Consider the following 19392-nt stretch of genomic DNA (forward strand, 5'->3'; position numbering starts at 1 on the left):
TCTGGAACCTGCCTGCCACTCCTCACAACTTCCCTCTCTGCCCAGCCTTGCCTGGAAGCAGCAGGTTTACCCCAGGGCACGTTGCTTCTCCAGGGGGCAGCTGGCTTCCATTCGTCCTGAAAAGTGCCATTTTTGTCTCCCTTTCTCCTGTCCCTTCTTCCCTCCTTGCCTCTTAATGTCTAGCCCTACCTGATCTCTCCCTGTCACTGCTCTTAGGCAGTCCCTAGTCCCCCTGCCTTTGTACCCCACCCTCAACAAGGTTCCTTTGGTCTGGATTTTCCATCCACAGGGTGGCCATTTGGCCCAGGGGTTAAGGCGCCTCCTCAGAGGACCTGGGTTCAAGTGCTCCCCCCACTACCCTCATTTCCAATTTCAGTTGCCTGCTCTGGAAGGCAGCAGGTGATGGCCCAAATTCTTGGATCCCTTCTACGCACAAGACCAAAGCAGAGTTCCTGGCTTCCAGCTTCAGCCATGCCCAACTGTGTCTTTCAAATATATGAAAATAACCGAAAAATTTAGGGGACACGCATTGTGGTACAGAAGGTGAGACAGCTACTTACGACTCACATCCCATCCCAGAGTGCCTGGGACCCATTGCCAGTGCTTTGCTTCCCATTCAGCTTCCCGTTGATGCATCTGAGGCAGTAGATAATGTTCCAAGGGAGGGAGTGCTGAAACCCCTGTGGAAGCTCCTGGCTTTGGTGGGCATTTGGGGAATGAACCAGCAGATGCAAGATTCTTTCTCATTAGTTCTCTGCCTCTCATGTAGATACACATAAAAAAAAAAGTCCCCTTGCCACTGCATGTAGAAGGTCGGCTTCAAGTTCAAGCTCAAATCCCTCTCCTCCTGGCCGGAGTTCCCCACAGCTGCACGTGCCTGTGTACTACTCCAGGGTACAGAGGAGCCTGCACCCCGCCCCCCAATCCAGGGTTTCTCCCTTGGGACTGGAACGTAACCACTACCTTGGAGACAGTGCCCTGAGCAGTATCTGTGCTCAGTCAACACTTCTTAAGTTTTGAACGACCGCCTTCCCTGCTTCCTCCTGGGTATCATGACCTCACTTCGTCTTCAACAAAGCCCTGTCTGGCACAAGGTGCCTATCTAGAAGCAGGCAGGGGTGGGCATTTACCCTAGCAGCTTGCATCCCATGTTCTGGGTTGAAATACCTGCTCCTAACTCCCACTTTTCTGTCGCTGCCGCCCAGCAGCGGCGACACTAAAATGACGAGGCATACTCTTGAAGGTCCGGGAAAAGCCGGAACCGCAACCAGACCCCTTCACTGCCAAAAGCGGCTGCGTTTAAAACCGCCTCTCAGCTGCTCCTGTCCCCATTGGTCTAAGCTTTCCTCCCCGCTTCTTCTCTCCGGCACCCTTCCTCCCGTATTTCTTCCCATACTTTCTGCTCCATTTCTCTCTTCTTGTCCCCATCTGTCTGTACTGCTTTCACTGCTTCTGTCTGTATCCCTCTTTGCCGCTTTTCCTCCCTGTATGCCTTAACCTTTCCACCTGAAGATCTAAACCCTTCTTCCCCGCTCTGCTGTGCCGTTCTTACCGTTTCGTCCGTCGTTCTTTCCCCAGTCTTTCTCCTCATCGCCCCCGAGTCTTTCTCGTGGTCGTCCATCTGTCCGTCCTTCCTCCTCTGCGCTTTTACTGGCTACTTTTATATAGTTCTCTACCAATCACTTCTCCCCATGGGTCCACTTGGCGCTACGTGATAGGCCAGTAATCACAGCAAGGGCCTATCCCTGTGACTTCCTGTTTACCTGTTGGCGAGATCGGCTCCGCCTCCTTGCCCTGGGCCAGCCGCCATCTTGCAACGGCCCCTATCAATCCCAAAGTGGTTTCAGCACCCCGCTCCCCACACTTTCCACCAATGCAGACCCCAGCTCTCAGTGTCATTAGGTCCCAGTTCTTGGTGTGGCAGCCAAGGGAAGAGGAGGGTTACTACAGGGCATGCACAGCCTGGTAAAGGGAACCCAGGTAGGCCACCTGCCCCGGGGGCACCCAGGAAGCATGGTAATGTCTACTGGCAAACTCAGGTCCCTCATACTCTTAAGATCTGGCGATGGGCAAGGCACATGAGCCTCTGCATGCAGAACTCAGGATGGGCTGGTAGAGGACGGCTCTGAAGGAGAGCATCCACGGTGTTCATGGGACTCCCCAGCGAGCACGAACTACAGCAAAACAGAGTGAAAGGGCTTGAGCCCGAGTCCCCAGGGGAGTCTTCCAAGTGTCCCACCTTCTGTCAACCCCTGTACTTCCTCCCCATGGGCCTCCTGATTTCTAACAGACACAACTCCTGCTGGCACTGTCCAGGGAACTGGTAGAGGAGGGAAGGACCTGCCTGGAGCTGCCTGAGAACCATTCACCCTGAACTGTGCCCAGCAGGGCGAGGGGCCCTGGAAGCTGTGAGGATTCCGACCACAGGTGCACATCCTGCTCTGGATTTCCATGTTTCCAGACTCCATTGGACCCCAAGCCGGCCTGGGGGTGGAGGGCAGTGCCCAAGCAAATGATTGACTGAACACAATGGCCAAGTATGAAAATTAATTAAGATATTTAATAGACAGTGCAAACCATAATTTCATCTGAATATAAATGTATGCACATGTTTCCAATGAGTTATCTATCAGTTATCACAAACAGCAACGCGGAACATAGAGCTAGGTTAGAAAACTGCAGAGCTGGAATTGAATGCAAACAATCTCACTTGCTCTCGAGACAGACGACACCATCCATTTCAAACCAAGTGTCACAAACTTTGAAAGACCAGGGGTGAGGGAGCAAGGAGTGGGCCAGAGCGGTAAACACAGGGGTAGGGACAGTACGCAGTTCCCAGTACACAGGGGACAGACGAGATACAGCTCTTGAGTCAGATGTGTCAGCACAGTGAAGGACAAAGACAAGCCTGCGGCTTTTAAAAAACGACTCTTCTGCCAGTACCTACAAAGAGAGGTGCGATGTCTCACCTGACTTCGGAGGACAGAGGCTACATTTACAGCTCATTTCAACTGCAAACCCACGACCCTTTCTGTGCAGGAGTCAGCAGTGGAGTTAGCGTAGTCCAGAAGCTCAATGTTGGATTTGCAAATACAGTTTATTTTACAGAAATTGAACATTATAAACAGCAGGCACCTCCCACCCGCCCGCCCCCCTCCCTTGCCCGTCCCATGGGGTGCAGGCCATGCGATGTGAGAGTGAGCAGCGATGCAGCCCTACTGCTTTGGAGTAAGATTCAAGAATGGTGGAGCTTGCCTGCACCACGCCGTGCCTGCCCCCACACGCACACGCCTGCCCGCTGTGCAGGCCATCAGTCTGTCTGGGCCCAGCTGCGCTGGCCCAGTTACATGGATCCGGCCCAGTTTTCCAATTCCTTCATGTCGTCGTCCTCCTCTTCCTTCTTCTTGGCTGTATCATGACAGAAAAACCATTTAGAGAGCTGCATGTGGTGCTTGCAACACGTCTTGGCTGGACACCTGGGCTGGGCCATGCCATGTCTGCCTCTCGGGGTCTGAAAGCCCAGACACAGGACCCCAGTGCTTTCCCTCCATCCAGCAGAGCAGGGCCAAACAGGGTGTTCTCAAGGCCTTGGTTTAGTGCACCCCAAGTGGGGAACCAGAGGAGAGCTAAACCTTGCCAGCCCCAGCTCCACTCAGCAACCTGCCACCTCTCCGCATGGTGGGCAGGTGCCCGGTCTGAGCACTGGATGCTGCCTCCACAAGGGGCAATGCCTCTTTACCCACGGGCAGGGGAGGTGACCACGCTCTCCGGGACACGTCACACTGCTGTTTCTAGGGTCCTTCTATCCTGGGTGACAGGTTGTGGGAGGGAGGATAGAAGGAGCAGGAAAAGGAAGTGAAAGGCATGCAGAGGTCTCTAAAAAGCCAGAGCTGCGTCCTTCCCATGCAGGGTCCAGGTACCACATGGGCAACACCAGGCATGGTGTGTCTTGGACTGGAACATTCACACCTTGGGAGGTACTGTGGCACCCAGAGCTCCCCCTTGTTTGGTAACTCAGAGGGAAAAAGCCCAGGCTCGAATAGAGGCCCTCAACTGCCTGTGACCCCTGCCAGGGACACATACAAATATCTGGAGACAATTTTGGCTGTCATAACTCAGGGGAGACTGGTTGCTTCTGGCATCTAATGGGGGGATGCCAGGGTGCTGGTAAACACTGCAATATGAGGAACAGCCAGTCCGCTAAAGAATTATCTGGTCACGTCCAAGGACAAAGATTAAGAAACCCTGTTACTGGGGTAAACGTTGTGGTACAGTGGGTTAAACTGCCACCTGTAACACCAGGATCCCATATGAATACCAGTTCAAGCCCTGTCTACTCCACTTCTAATCCAGTTCCCTGCTAATGTGCCTGGGAAAGCTGTGGAACATGGCCTAAGTGTTTGGGTCCTTGCAACCATGTAAGAAACCTGAATAAGACTCCCGGCTCCTGGTTTTGGTCTGGCCCAGCTCCAGCTGCATGGGCCATTTGGGGCATGAACCAGCAGATAGGAGATCTCCTCTCCATAATTCTCACAAAGATTATTTATTTATTTATTTATTTTTAAAGAAAGAAACCCTGTTTCAGAGTGAAATCAGGAAAGAACTGATGATGTCACCTCTTGGCCATCATACATCCTGCCTGGCTCTCGACTCTTGGCAAACTCTGGACCCAAATGGAAGTGAACCAGCCATCAGGTCACCCACCTCACATGGTGCGACTGTGCCCAGACTCCAGGTAAGTGGTACTTACTGGGTTTTGATGGTAGGGCTATAGAAGGAACATTTGGTAGAGGGACTGTTTCGGGTCCACTGATTTCCAGCAAATTCTTGTCTAGCTCCTCCTGTTCTAGTTCTTCTAATTCAGCCATGAGTTCATCCTGGTAAAGAAATGCAGCAGTGAGCACTTCCCGTGGCAGTCTCTGACCTGAGGCTCGGTGGCCTCTCAGGAGGCCAGAGGGCAAGGAACTCCAGGTTCCACTCAGAGACTCAAATGTCCCCGACAAGCTGCGTCTGGTGGATGGAAGAGCCTGTTGAGGGGTCACTGCTATCCACATCCAGGGCCTCACACTAGACAACAGGCACCTTGGGAAGGAGGGGGATCTTCTCATCCCCACAGCTGGAGACAGTGAGTGAACATTCAGGAATATTTGCTGGACTGAAACTACCTTGATGACTCCCTCAATCTCTAGTCTGAAAACATGGAAACTGGTGCTGGGTGACAGCCTCAGGCTGTTTCCTCGGCTGTCCAATGGGAGGCAGCAGGAACAGGCTCAGCCAAGAGGACTCGACCTTTAGGTGGACAAATCTAAGACGGGGGAGGAAGGGGAGCTGGCATGGTGGTACATACAGTGCGTTAAGCTGCTGCCTGCAATGCTAGCATCTCATGGGTATCAGTTTGAGTCCTAGCTAATCTTCCTGCCACCTAGCTCCTTGTTACTGCCCCTGGGAAAGCAGCAGAAATGGCTTAAGTGCCAATTGCACTGGGAAACCCAGGTGGAGTTCCAGGTTCTTGGCTTCAGCCTGGCCCAGCCCATCACTGTGGCCATTTGGGGAATGAATGAGCAGCTGGTAGACCTGTCTCTTGCTTCTGTCTCTTAACTCTGTCATTCAAATAGTTATATAAATCTTAAACAAAAAGAAAAGAAAAACCAGGGCCACTACTATATTTAAAAGCCCAAAAAACGTATGATCCCAAACCGCTACAGCAGAAATGGCAGCCACGGCAGGTCGGAAATAAATGCCACCTCCCTGGCTTCACCCTGATCCCATGACAGGGCTACTTGAGGGCAAATCCTATAAGCCCCTCCAGGGCTCATCGCTTCTGCTGCTCAGACTATGGACCCACCATGGCAAGGTGCAGGCTGACCATTTGCTGGGACCAAGCCGTGATCTGGGGCCTGCTGAAGGGTCCTGATGGAGGGCTGCTCCCTTCCATCCACAGGTGACAGCACACCCTGCTGACATCCAAGCCACAACTCACGCCTGAAAGTTTTCCTGAACACATGAAGGGGCAGGAGGGTGTCAGCTGTCAGGTTTACGTGATGTGTACCAAGCCACTGACCTCGTCAAACTCTTCTCCAAAGCCTACAGGTTTAGAGATAGCTGTGGAAATCTCCTCTGCAAGTTCCTGCTGGTCAGCAATGTCCTGCATCAACTCATCGACTTTATCGATGTCCCTGTAAATGAAACAGACACACTGTTATATGGGTGGATGGGTCTGGGCAGAGAGGGTTTTCAAGACAGGCCTCCCCACCCCGCCCCTGTCATTAATCCCTGTGAGAATTACTTGTCACTCTTGCCTTCCTCATTTCTTTCAAATAAAGGGTCAGAGAACCAAGGGGAAGGAAGTGTTAGCTCAGTAGTTAGCACAGCACGGCCCACATGCAAATCAGTTCCTGTGGCAGATGAGACCACAGGATTTTTAACTCCAGGAACAACCACTCTTCTTGAAGTCCAAGAGCAACTGTCTACAGGGGGAAGCAGAATTACCTATGGTGAACAAAACACTCAGGCCTTTCTCACCTGCTCCTCCACTAAGAGCCCAAGGGAGGGCAAACACAGAATTCTTATATACTCGGACTGGGCCAGCACTGTGGTGCAGTATGTTAAGCTGCCACCTGTAACACCAGCATCCAACAGGAGCAAGTGCTGGCTCAAGTTCTGGATGTTCCATTTCTGATCTGGTGCCCTGCTAACACACCTGGGAAAGCAGAAGGTGGCCCAAATGCTTGTGTCCCTGCCACCCATGTAGCAGTCCCAGGCTCCTGGCTTCGACCTGGCCCAGCCACCAGCTTGTTGGAGTCATTTCGGGAAGGAAGCAGTGGATGGAACATCTCTCTCTCTCTGCCTCTTCCTGTCACTCTGCTTTTTAAATAAGTAAAATAAATCTGTCGGTCAGACCGACAGACACATGTACTTCATTTAAAGCACACCCAGTACTGGCAGACAGCGCCCTCTGTAGGGCAGCACAGACCCTACAACACCCCGCTCAGCCAATACCTTTTCCTGCCACATCACGCTGCTAGAGTAGGAAGCAGCAAGCTTTCTCCACTGGGCAAAGTAAACACTTAAGAACTTGTAGACCACAGTCCCTGTTGCAAATGCTCAACCTGCTGCACAACACAAAAGCAGCCACAGACAGTATGAGCATTAGTGTGCTTCAAAAAACCTCTATTTACACAAACACGCAGCAAGCCCACAGGTTGCATTTTGTCATCTCCTGTTTCAGAGCTGAGTATCCAAAAGGAACCAAAGGGCTCCCAACATCGCAAGTAGTAAGCACTATAACAAACGCAGAATTTCCTCCGCAAGAGAGCCTCCTCTGGCCTCTAGTCCAACTACAGCAAGCTTGATGCCTATGAGAGTCAGTAGCCACAAAGGAAGAAGCAGACAGTACCGTTAAAGCAGGTATCAGAACAGAGACCGAAAGCCCTAGGCTAACAGAAATACTTCAGGGCGCCTGACAGCATTTGGTGAAAGTCACAAACACTGAGCTTCACCCGCAGGTTCCCTCACAACCCAGGAAGTCAGCTACCTTTTCTGCAACCCAGGTTTTCCACCAGAAAATGCAGAAGGCCTGAGTGAGTGGATGCCTGAGGCCCTTTCCAGCTTAAAAGCAGGCTCGCCACAAGGCCCAGGATTACTTCCCGGAAGGCAGAGGCTTAATCATCCACTTTGGAAAGAGTTCCAAAAACACACTGAAACAAACTCGGGTATCTGAACAAGGAGGCCAAGGAGTGTGTCCACAGCCATGGCCTGTGCACCAGGCAGCCCCTGGCCAGCACTGCCCTGCCGAGCGGGGGGACCCTCCCAGCAGCATGAACACGCACATGTTGTCGTGGGCAGCCTTCATGGCCTTGGCGGCGTAGCCCATGTTCTTGAGCACCTCAGTGTTGGTGTTGGCGTTCTCCAGGGCCTCCCGCTGGAACTCGATGGTGGACAGCGTGCCATCGATCTGCGCCAGCTGCTTCTCATACCTCTTCTTGCGCTTCAGCGCCTGGAGGGCGGCTGCAGGACGAGAACACAGGCTCTCAGATGACCTGGTCCCTCAGGGCCACATCTCACCGAAGTCCTCCCTACCCGCACAGGGGGTGTGACTCGGCTTTAACAATCTCTTCTATGTAAGCAGCACATTCAGTTTTCTAAGAAAATACCCCAAGCTCACATGCCTCAAAATGCAGCCAGGAAATAGGCACGAGGGCAAAAGGTAACCAAAGTGTGGACGAGTGCCCCAAGACAGAACCTACTGAGCAAAAGCTGCCTTAGGTCCCAAGCCCAGGTCAGACCCCAGTGAGTCACTTAGCTGCCCTGACAGCTCCTGCAAGGGGCAAGTGGGTAACGTGGGCAAACGCCCAGCCCCTAAACATAGTAGACACTCTCAGGGCAAGGGAGCTCTACCTATTACAAAGCAACTCTTCAGTCCATTTCATGATAACTAAATCACAAAACAGTAACGAACTGCCATACCAAACACTAGATCAATTTGGATTAAAACTCTCTCACGCACTGTGGGAGGCAGCAAACGATGGCTCAAGTATTGGATCCCTGCCGTCCAAGTGGGAGACCTGGATGGAATTCCTGGCTCCCATTCTTCAACTGCCTGACAGTGATGGACATGTGGGGAGTGAACCAGTGAATGGGAAATCTCTATCACTCTGCTTTTCAAATAAGAAAAACTTAAAACAGTTCCCTCTTACAAAGCCAACAATTCAGTAAATGGTGACAAGGCTTTCAGACAGTAAAAACACAACACACAGTAACAACCTAATGATGTTCCCATATTCAAGAAAAGTGAAAAGTCCCACGCTGAAAGAGCACTGCACAGCTCAGAAAACACAGCTAAAGACAGAACTCCCTACCACGGGCAAATCCAGAGAGGGACACCTGTCTTAGCGGCCCAGCAGGTTAAGGAGATCATCTTTTTTGTTGTTGTTGTTGTTATTTTAGGAGGTTTATTCCAGCAGGGTAGGAACAGGACGGGGTGGTGGGGAGGTGAAGAGGTAGGGGGAGGCCGGAAGAGAGAGACAGAGAGCCGCACCTGGGGACCTTTTTGTCACTCAGGTGACAAGGAGATCACCTTGTTTTGAAATAACAGGCTTGACGTGAGGGACTCCATGATGAGCTGGGCTCCATCTTAGGTGGGGTGCCCCCTCTAACCGTGACACTAACCTGGTGGAGAAAACAGCATCCTGCTTGGCAGAATGTTTGAACCCCTGGCTAGACCGTTAAAGCAACACCAGGAGAAAAATGAATTTCGCCTGAGACACTAACAAAGGCTTCAAAGTTATTAATGGTTTTATCCCTAAGGTAGTTCCACATTAGCTCAGTTCCCCTCATCCCCTCCACGTCTGTGGTTTTTGCCTGTATGACTCTGCTGTGCTATAGTGCAGGTTTAGAGATCTCTGGGCCATGAGCCCCCTCTGCACATCCGCATTAAGGACTTCCAAATCTTAATCAATGCATGCCTCTATATTGGCTCACTTGGGTACAATAGTTCTAAGGTCCAGGCAAGACGAGTCATTCGACTAAGGTGAACCTCTGGCAAAGCTGGGGTCAAAACCCCAGTTTCCTAAGTCAATTCCCACCTTACCACTGAAATGGTTCTCAAAGCCAGGAGGTTGGGCTTGCGCTGTGGCCCACGCACACGCTGGAACACGCACATGCTGTAGCAGAGTGCCTGGTCTGTGTCCTGCTTCCAACACAGCTTCCTGCCAATGTGCATTGTGGGAGCCAGCAGGTGATGGCTCACGTGCCCGAGCTCTGCCACCCATGCGGGAGACCTAGATGAGGTTCTGGGCTCCTCAATTTGGCCTAGCCCAGTCCTGGCTACTGAGGGCATTTGGACGGCACTCTGTCTTTCAAACAAACAAGCATTTTAAAACAAACCAAAAAGGAAGGACTCAATCTACATTCAATCAGAAGAAATGGCTGAGCTGGACTGGGCAGGACCAGGGAAGCTACCTGGCCCCTGTTGCATGTCTGCACAGCACAGGCCTCACATGCTACAAGCATGAACACTCCCTCACATCCCAGAGTTCCACATCAGTCATTTCCTGCAGGCTGTAGGTCACAGATCACTTCCCCCACAGGGTTGTGGTTTTTCTGCACGTCACATGAAGAGGTCCCATACTTCTACTCTCTCTGTGAGCCTGGGGCTCTCTCTTGAGAATTACGTAACAAGGAAAACCAGCTGGGCCTGAATCAAAAACCAGCCCACATGTCCTCCAAATGAGACATAAAACAGGAAGGGGCAGCCATCTGGCTGGCTGTTCACTGGCTGTGGTGCCAAAGTCCTGCACAGGAGTGCCTGGGTCCCCTTCCCAGTTCTGCAACTGACTCTAGCTTCCTGCCAATGCAGACAGTGAAGCTGGGTGCCTGGCACCGACACGCAGGACCTGGGTTGAATTCGTAGGCCTGGCTTCAGCCGCCTGGCCACTACAGGAATTATGGAAGCATCAGCAGATAAGGAGCATTCCACCCAACTCCATTGTCAATAAAACAAAACAACCAGGAAAAACTGGCCTTGCTAAACAACAAAGCCGGCTAGAGAGAACCTGTGTACACACACACACTCTAACAATAAAATGTGCCCTAATCGAATCTGAAAAGTCAGTTCATCTATTACCTCCTCCTTTGATTCTAACATGACCAGCCAAATAGCCTACGTCTTCAAGAAATCCATCCTGCACTCAGACCCTGGATCCCCCGAACCGTGTATGCTATCCCGGTGTCTTGGAGCAGCAGCCCTTCATGGAAGAATGATCACACCTTCCACTAGACTTGGAGACTGAGGTTTCACCAGGCCATGGAATTCAGCCCAGGACCCGGGTGGCAACTGGCAGAGAGGGATTTAGACCAAGGGCGGAACCCTAAAGTCCATGCCCTGCCATTCTGATGTGCCCCCCACCTGATGAAGACTGGAAGACCCCACTCAGGAGGGGTTATTTGGAAGAGTGGGAGTATCCAGGCAGTAGAAGAATGCAAATAAACCCATGGTCCTTGTTTAAAATCCCTCCAGCACTCCCTCTGTCCATAGGACAGAGCCGTCCCAAGGCTCCCTAGGACAGCCTGCAAGGTCCTGCATGGCCCCGCCCAAGGTCCTGGGAGCCCAGCACCAGATCTGAACGACCCTTTGACATCCTGGGAAAACCTGCTAAGTGCCTGGTACTGCTGACTGGTTTCCCCAGGCACTCACTTCTTTGGTGGTGCTGTGCTGTTTTCCACCTTTCTTGCCGTGACTGGGCAGGGAGGTGCTCTGCCACTCGTCTGTGCAACCACTGCAGGCTCAGAACGATGGAACTGACTCTGAACCACAGGCAGAATCAACCAAACCTGCTCTGCAGTGTCCTGAAAGTAGCAAGGGTCTGGAAAAATGTTTAGAAAATGACTATACAGTTAGCTGTGTCCCGACTTAAAACTGAAGTGATGATTTCCCTAATTGGCTATTCTTTTTAAAAAAGGATTTATTTTATTTTTATTGCAAAGTCAGATATACAGACAGGAAGATATATATATATAGATAGATACAGATATAGATATATACACACACACCCCTAAAGATCAGCAGGGGACTCCTCTGTGAGCGAGCCAGTGTGTATATAACTCATTTTTCTAGACCAGTATCCAGCACAGTGGCTGCAAGTGCTTAATATTACACTGAATCTCCAATTTCACACAAGATACGTTCTTCTATGTTCCACCCCTACTTCGTCACATGGAGTGCACCCACATTTCATCTCCTGTGACCCTGGCTCAGGACAACGGTAACCTCTTGTTGAGACACAGGCTACAACAACCACTAGGCCGGATCCTCTCCCTGTGTCCTCCTCGCGCAAGTGCGTGCTCTCCTCCCTCTAGCCTCACTCTGCAAAGCGCCCTGAGCCTGGGAAGCAGCCCTGAGCAGGCACCCGACCCCAACACCCATCCTGCTGTAGATTCACAGCCCCTTCCTTCCAGGCAGTGGACACTATAGTCTAGTGTCCAGCAGACACTGATTAATTATCCCCTTAGCATATCAACACGGCTTCTCAGCAAAGTGACCCTGAAAATAGACAAGCAGTCAGCCGCAAGGCTAGAGGAGCTTGAGTAAACCAAACATGCCTAGCACTTGAGCCATCCTGAATCTTAAAAATGTGTGGCACCAGGGCCAGTGTCGTGCTGTCTGCAAGGTCAACATTCCATATGGGCATCAGTTCAAACCCCAGCTGCTCCACTTTCAACACAGCTCCCTGCTCATGTGCCTGAGGAAGCAACATTAGATGACCCAAGTGCTTGGGCCTTTGCCACCCACTTGGGAGACCTGGAAGAAGCTCCTGGCTTCAGCCTGGTCCTTTGTTAGCTATAGTGGCCAACTGGGGAGTGAATAAGTGAATGGGAGATTGCTCTCTCTCCCTCTTTGTAACTTCCATTTAAATTGATTATTCTTAAAAATGTGTGGCACCATGATGAGGCAGTCCAAGCATACTAAAACTTAAAGGAACAAGGATGTTGTGACAAGCAAAACGTCTCTTCCAGAACACTGTGTATAAAATAGGACTTGCTCCAGCCCAACTTTGTTTCTGACTTCAGAAATTTGCTTTGATGTATAACCAAAATCCAAGGGACCAAGCCCAATGTTTGCATCAACACACACTGAGTCTTATGTCCTGCCTTAACTTTGCATTCGTGATGAGTTGGCTAAAAAGCAAGGAATGGCCAGTGTAGTGGTGCATCAGGCTAATCCTCTGCCTTGCAATGCCAGTATACCATAAGGGCACTAGTTCATGTCCCAACTGTTCCACTTCCGCCCCAGCTCTGCCTCTGGCCAAAGAAAACAGTAGAGAATGGCCCAAGGACTTGGGATACAGTATCCATGTGAAGAACTAAAAGAAACTTCTGGCTCTTGGCTTTGGATCAGTTCAGTTTCAGTCACTGTGGCCTTCTGGGGAGTAAATCAGTGGATGGAAGATCTTTCAGTCTCTCTCTGTAACTATGACTTTCAAGTAAATTAAACAAATATTTAAACAAGTTAAGCTTGTCACGCCAGCATCGTATATGAGCATTCCATTTCTCACTGAGCTCCCTGCTAAAGCAGCTGGCAAGCAGGAAATGACCCAAGTGCTTAAACACCTTCCACCCCTGAGGGAGACCCAGATGGAGTCAGACTCCTTGCTTCAGCCTGGCCAGCCTCAGCAGATGTGCGGCTACACAAGAAGTGAACCAACAAACAGCTCTCCCTCTCTCTGTAACTCTGCCCCTAGGAGGAATAATTTTTTTAAAAGATTCATTTATTTTTATTGCAAAGTGAGATATACAGACAGGAGGAGACACAAAGAGGAAGATCCTCCATCTGATGATTCACTCCCCAAGTGGCCTCAACAGCCAGAGATAAGCCGATCCGAAGCCAGGAGCCAGAAGATTCTTCCAGGTCTCCCACGTGGGTGCAGGGTCCCAAGGCTTTAGGCCATACTTGACTGCTTTCCCAGACCACAAGCAGGGAGCTGGATGGGAAGCAGGGCCACCAGAACACAAACCAGTGCCCATATGGGATCCCAGTGCATGCGACGAGACAACTTTCGCTGCTAGGCTACCACACTGGGCCCAAAATAAATAAATTTTTAAGACAGCAACAAAGTACCAGGTTAACAAGGAGCTGCTCATCTGAACCAAATACTCCAAGAGGAACCTAAAAAACTCTGCTGATGATGAACACCACCGGTTTCATTCACAAACAGAATGCTTTTAATAATTAAAATCTAACCCGAGCCAACAGAAGTTTAAGAGGTTGTTTTCAGATATGGAAAAAAAATAGTTCTTGAAATCTCCATATTTAATTATGCCTTTGCTGGTTCCAAGAGAGTAATTACAGCAGCAATTACAGAATCTAATAACCAGCTTTATTGGCCCAGAAAGCTGAGGCAAAAACAACTCCAATCACATTGAAATAAACATTGGTCTCCAGACAGTTGCTTCATTAGATTCTCCCAACAGTTTTTTTTGGAGGGGAGATACACAAGATACATTCTGAAAAAGCAGAGGGGTGTTCACCTGGGGCTGCAAGCCCTTTCTGCCCAGCTCTGTTCGTGATCACACAGAGCCATCTTCAGAGAATGCAACAATTCAAGACAGTTAGGCAGGGCGCTCCGCCCCGCCCCCCCCCCCCCCCAGGCACAGCAAGTCCAACTGCTATTTGAAGAGCTGCTAAGGAGGGCAACTCTGCCGGCCCAGACAGGGTTCGGGGTGGGGAGACAGAGCCTGGGCCATCCCGACAGAGGTCAAGGAGTCCTAAGGGTACTCCTTACCAGCAGTGAGATTCTGGCACACTAGGAGGGAGGGCCCAGAAACACACCCCCACTGAATGAACCAACGACAGAGCCCACCATCCTTCCAGACAGTGCACCTCTAGCGGAAGTCGCTGTGGGGAGACCTAGGACTGGTAACCTTTTCTCTCTCAGCACGACAGCAAACCTCACACATGCTAGAGGACTATTCCAGACAGGCACACCATGGCATTCCCATGACCACACACAGCAGGCCACTGACAGGCAGTCAAGGGAAGCCCACGCAGCCCTGCTCTGCTCATGTCAAAATCACATGGCCCTTCCTTGCTCATTCTGGTGTAAATAAGCCTCAGCTGTTGAGTCACCCTCAGCCAGGGGATCTGTATGTGGCCTCCCAACTCTTAGGCGTGTGCACACATGTGTGCCACCTGTTCTGTGTCCATGAGAAAGGATAGGCTCAGAGTCAGAAGAGCAAAGATAACCCACCCACCTACAGGAACAACTTTCCATAACTGTCCTCACTCTACAGAGCAAGCAAGAGTCACAATCGGGCATCAAGAGCTCAAGGGACTCAAAGGGACACCTGGATACACTGAAGGCTTCCCCCCCCCCGGCTGCCCCACCTAAGGAGGGTGATGCTCATTACGGGTGGTACAACCCGCTGGGACCCTGACAAGCAGGGGAACACTCAGGACTAGAATCCCGGTCTCCAGCCCCTGGCTCCCACCAGCACCTCAACTCTGTAACCTCTGAATAAAATTGCTATAAATAAACCAACAGTAGCTCCTGTCTTAAGGAAAAAGTCTGCCAAATGCTCTTTCATTTAACTACCCTTGGCAAACACCATCTGAAGGCTCATGCTGACATAGAAAAGGAAAGTTACCTGCTTTGCTGCTTTAAGTTCCAAGTCAGAAGGAAAAAAAAAAAAAAACAATGGGAAAGGGGTGGCGACTCTGCTTGGTTTGTGAATTCTTCCAGAGGAGGGTAGGCGCTCGTCCCTCTACCCCCACAGCTGTGGCAGGGACAGTGTGGGCTGGCAGGACCGACCGCAGTGCTCCTTGGCGGCCACACGGGGGTCGTGTGCTCAGCGCCCAGGCCCACCTGCACAGGAATGCTGCCCCCAGCACTGCCTTGTGGATGCCCACGCAGCAGGAGAGTGACAGCCAGAGATGCGGACACATTTTTCAGAACAGTCTCCTTCCCCACGCTGCCTCTCCCTGACCCCCTAATGTATTAACTCCCCTAGAGCGAATAAACCCCATTTAGAACTGGTGTGTATGACCAAGAAATCGGAGTCTGAAACCCTGCTGATTTCATCAGCAAACACACAGGGAATATGCCAGGAGTACAAGAAACACAAAGGAAAACTCTGGAGAGAAACCAAGAAGTCCCTCACCTGTTTAATAGGGACAAAGATGAAAGAAAGACATCAACACAACAGGCTGGTGTTGTGGTGCACAGGTGTAACCACAAGCACCAGTTCGAGTTCCAGCTGCTCAACCTCTGACACTTCTCCATTGGTGTGCCCTGGGAAAGTGGCAGAGGATGGCCCAACTGCTTGGACCCCTGCCACCATGTGAGACCTGGATGGAGTTCCAGACTCTTGGCTTCTGCCTGGCCCAGGTGTGTATGTTCAGCCATTTGGGGAGTGAAACAGTGAATCAAAGTTCCTCCTTCTCTGCCTTTCAAATAAATAAATCTTAGACAAAAAGAAGTCTCACAGTTAACAATCTCAAGGAGTATCAACTGGTCCACAGTCCCCGAAGAGCATGCAGAGTGCACTCTGCACAGCAGGACACAGTACCTGGGAAGGGCTGGGTGACATCAGGTCACAAAGGTTGTGGAGAGAATACAGCTGTCCAGCTCCAAACTTCAGCTCCGCCATCAGGCAACCCTACACAAGTGACTTAAGCTCACTAACTCTCCAGACAGCAGTAGCTGCCCCACAGGGTGACTGCGAGGATTCAAATGAGGGAGAACGTATGGGATGCAGCTGGCACAGGCCTGACCTGTGCAAATGCTCAACAGTCACTGGTATTGTTAACTCCAGACTCCTCAGCACCTGTTTTCACCATGCCTACTGAGCAAGGTCACTGGCTCCCCAAGGCCTCAGATCCAGCCCCAAAGGCATAGGGAGCGGGGAGTTCTCTCCAGCTCTAACAGGACTTGAACACAAAGGATTTTCAAAAACCTCATGGGAATGTGCATTATGAAAACTGGTTTTTAAAAGACTTTAAAAAAAAAGACTGTGTAAATTAAAAAAAAAATTTTGTTTGCACTAAAACTTATAATTCCATTTCCCACGTTGAGACTTTTTGAGTACTCACCCTATGAACCTATGTGTTTCTGAGATCCCCCAGTTAAAGGGCTGAAATGAACACAGAAGGGTTTTCTCTGCTTGACCCATCTGAGATCCTCAAAATGTCATTCACACCCACATCCTTCACTTCCTGAGCATTTCACATAATGGAGTTTTCCTGTCCGGTGAAATCAGTAGCCTGGCTTTTCATGTTAAAAACTTCATAAACTAAGATTAGCGACTGACTGGCCTCTAAACTTAGCTGCCCAGCTGGACACAGAAGTCAACACTCAGATCCAATGGCAGCCTCGTATGTCCCTGGAGCAGCAGAGGCCACTGTGGTTGTAAGGTGTGCCAGAAGCCTGGCCTTCTCCCTCCTGTAAAACATCACAACAGTGTTCACCTTTTTTTTTTTTTTTAAGATTTATTTTTATTGGACAGTCAGATATACAGACAGAAGAAGAAACAGAAAGATCTCCCGCCCGCTGGTTCACTCCCCAAGTGACCACAATAGCCAGAGCGGAGCTGATCCGAAGACAGGAACCAGGAGCTTCCTCCAGGTCTCCCATGTAGTGCAGGGTCCCAAGTCTTTGGGCCATCCTCAACTGCTTTCCCAGGCCACAAGCAGGGAGCACGATGGGAAGTGGAGCAGCCGGGATACAAACTGGCACCCGTATGGGATCCTAGCACTTGCAACGTGAGGATTAGCCACTAGGCCATCACAAAGGGCCCCCCACCTTCCCTTTGAACTTGTTCTCTCCAGCCAGTGTTGGGAGACACCTGAGCCTAGTCCCTGCCCCCACTGACACATCTTCCTGAGCATTTTCTCTATCCGTTCCCTGTTCTTCATCCCCAGTGCTGGAACTCAACCCTTCCACATGGGTTCTTTTTTTCTCACAGAGTAACTTAAGCTAACACCTATTGAAAAGGGAGAGAGAGCTACGGGGAGACTGAGGATACTGCATGTGGGGTCCTTCCACAGGGATCAGTAAAGAATACGCTGACCAGGCATCCAGAGGCATGTGCATGGTGCAAGTGACAAACTACACTTGACCTTGCACTCGCTGGCATACATAGAAACCAAGTCTGAGGCCACCCTAGGCAAACTTTCTTGGGGAACTGCCCAACTCCACCACTGAACTCAAACCCCAACCACATAATATCTGTAGTCCAACCTTGGGCCTGGGTATGTATTGGGCCTGGGCCTCCTCAGTTGCTTGCTGAGCAGTGGAGAGCATGCCCAGATGCCCACAGCAGGAGCATGACAACCAGTTCACCTAGGCTAACAGAGGACATGGAGTCCCTGGTCAGAAGATGGAAAGCAGAACAGGTTGGACAACGCTTCTGGTCAAGTTTTGCAGCATATTCCTGGGTTGTGGATGCACTAAGGTGGACTTGTTCATCAATAGACCTGGGAAGGATTTTCTCAACCGTGGAGCAAGAAAACCAACAACTTCTCAGAATTATCAAAACTAGTCAAGTAACACTTGACTAGAACACCTGGAACACTTCCCTAAGTCAGATTCTCTAGATTTCATCAAACGACCATCCCCTATCCCCTGGTGCTAATGTTGTTTGACAGCAAAGAACAGACACTTTCCCCTCCTTTTGAATACTTTTTGAATAACCAGTGGGGTCAAAGAAGAAAGGCAATGAGAAATTAGAGATTATTTGGAACTGAATGAAAATATATCAACATTTGTGGGATGCCACTTACACATTACAGGAAAAAGCATAAAAGCACACACTAGAGAAGAAAGCTTATATAAAAGAGAAAAAAATGAATAAAATAGAAAACAAAGGCAACAGATCATGACAATAAACATCTGGCTCCTGATCTGAGGGTCAATGAAATTTAACCTCCAGTTAGATGGATCTCAAAAACATAAAAGATCACCAACATCAGGAATGAGAGCCATGATAGCACTAAGCAGCTTACAGATATTAAAAGGACAAAGAAGGAATATTATGAATAAATGTATACCAACAAATCTGACCACTTGGATGAAATGGAAAAAATATTTGAAAACTCCCAGTTGTAAGCAGCTGCCTAAGTTGTCTTGTACATTGGCAAGTGTTACACTGCTAGGAGAAAAGCAGCCAATCGCTGATGGGCATCCTGGGCCTGGTTAATGCCAAACCTGTGTTAACTATACCAGTGTGCCGGCACAGTCGTCTTTTCTTTCTTTCTTTCTTTTTTTTAAACAACTGGCCTGGGTCCTCGAAGTCGCCAGCAAGAACATCTCCTACTTAACAAAAAAGGCAGAGCAGTGGACACAGACCCTGTTGTAAAAGGAGAATAAGGCAGTCCATTTGGTGCTGTAGCAGAAGAACAGAACTAACTGGACAACTACCCCAAACAAACGATGACAGCAGAAAATCTTGGTGAATGGAGCCAATGGACATTGGGAGAGTGACTCATTCGTGGATTGGCGAAATTGGCAACATTCCAGAACTATCCAAACCACTTGGACAGAACCCTAGGAGTATGTACACATTGAGACTCTGGGTTGATATGAGGTGGCGGTTCCTCATCTCTGGGTACTGAGAGGTGTGGAAAGTCGTGAGTGGTTTCCCCCTTTGTCGCTCTCCTTCCCTCAGAAAAAAACAAGAAGAAATAGCAAATTTGGAAGCAATGAGTTCACCCAATTTTCCCTAAACCTCCATCCTTCCCACCCTGATCAACCATGTAATCATTATAAAAAATAAAATTCATAAAAAAACACCATAAGGCAAAACACACACACACAAAATGAATCTTTAAAAAAAATAGACTTATTTGAAAAAAAAGATATGTGGAAAACTCCATGTGCCTCCACAGAGGGAGTAAGGGAC

At 50.0% G+C, this 19392-nt stretch overlaps 1 protein-coding gene across 1 annotated transcript in view; it reads right to left on the minus strand.

Moving 5' to 3' along the window:
* Window positions 1–2540: 2540 nt before the first annotated feature.
* Window positions 2541–19392, minus strand: part of CHMP4B (charged multivesicular body protein 4B) — a 38144-nt gene continuing 21292 nt past the window's right edge. The window contains exons 2-5 of the mRNA XM_004585734.3: window positions 7830–8007; window positions 6062–6176; window positions 4751–4877; window positions 2541–3408 (exon numbers count right to left, since the gene is read on the minus strand). Coding sequence (XP_004585791.1) covers window positions 3344–3408; window positions 4751–4877; window positions 6062–6176; window positions 7830–8007 — 485 coding nt within the window. The 3' untranslated portion in view covers window positions 2541–3343. The remainder of the gene's footprint in view (window positions 3409–4750; window positions 4878–6061; window positions 6177–7829; window positions 8008–19392) is intronic.

This window comes from Ochotona princeps, chromosome 22 (assembly GCF_030435755.1).
Source record: "Ochotona princeps isolate mOchPri1 chromosome 22, mOchPri1.hap1, whole genome shotgun sequence".
Lineage (NCBI taxonomy): Eukaryota > Metazoa > Chordata > Mammalia > Lagomorpha > Ochotonidae > Ochotona > Ochotona princeps.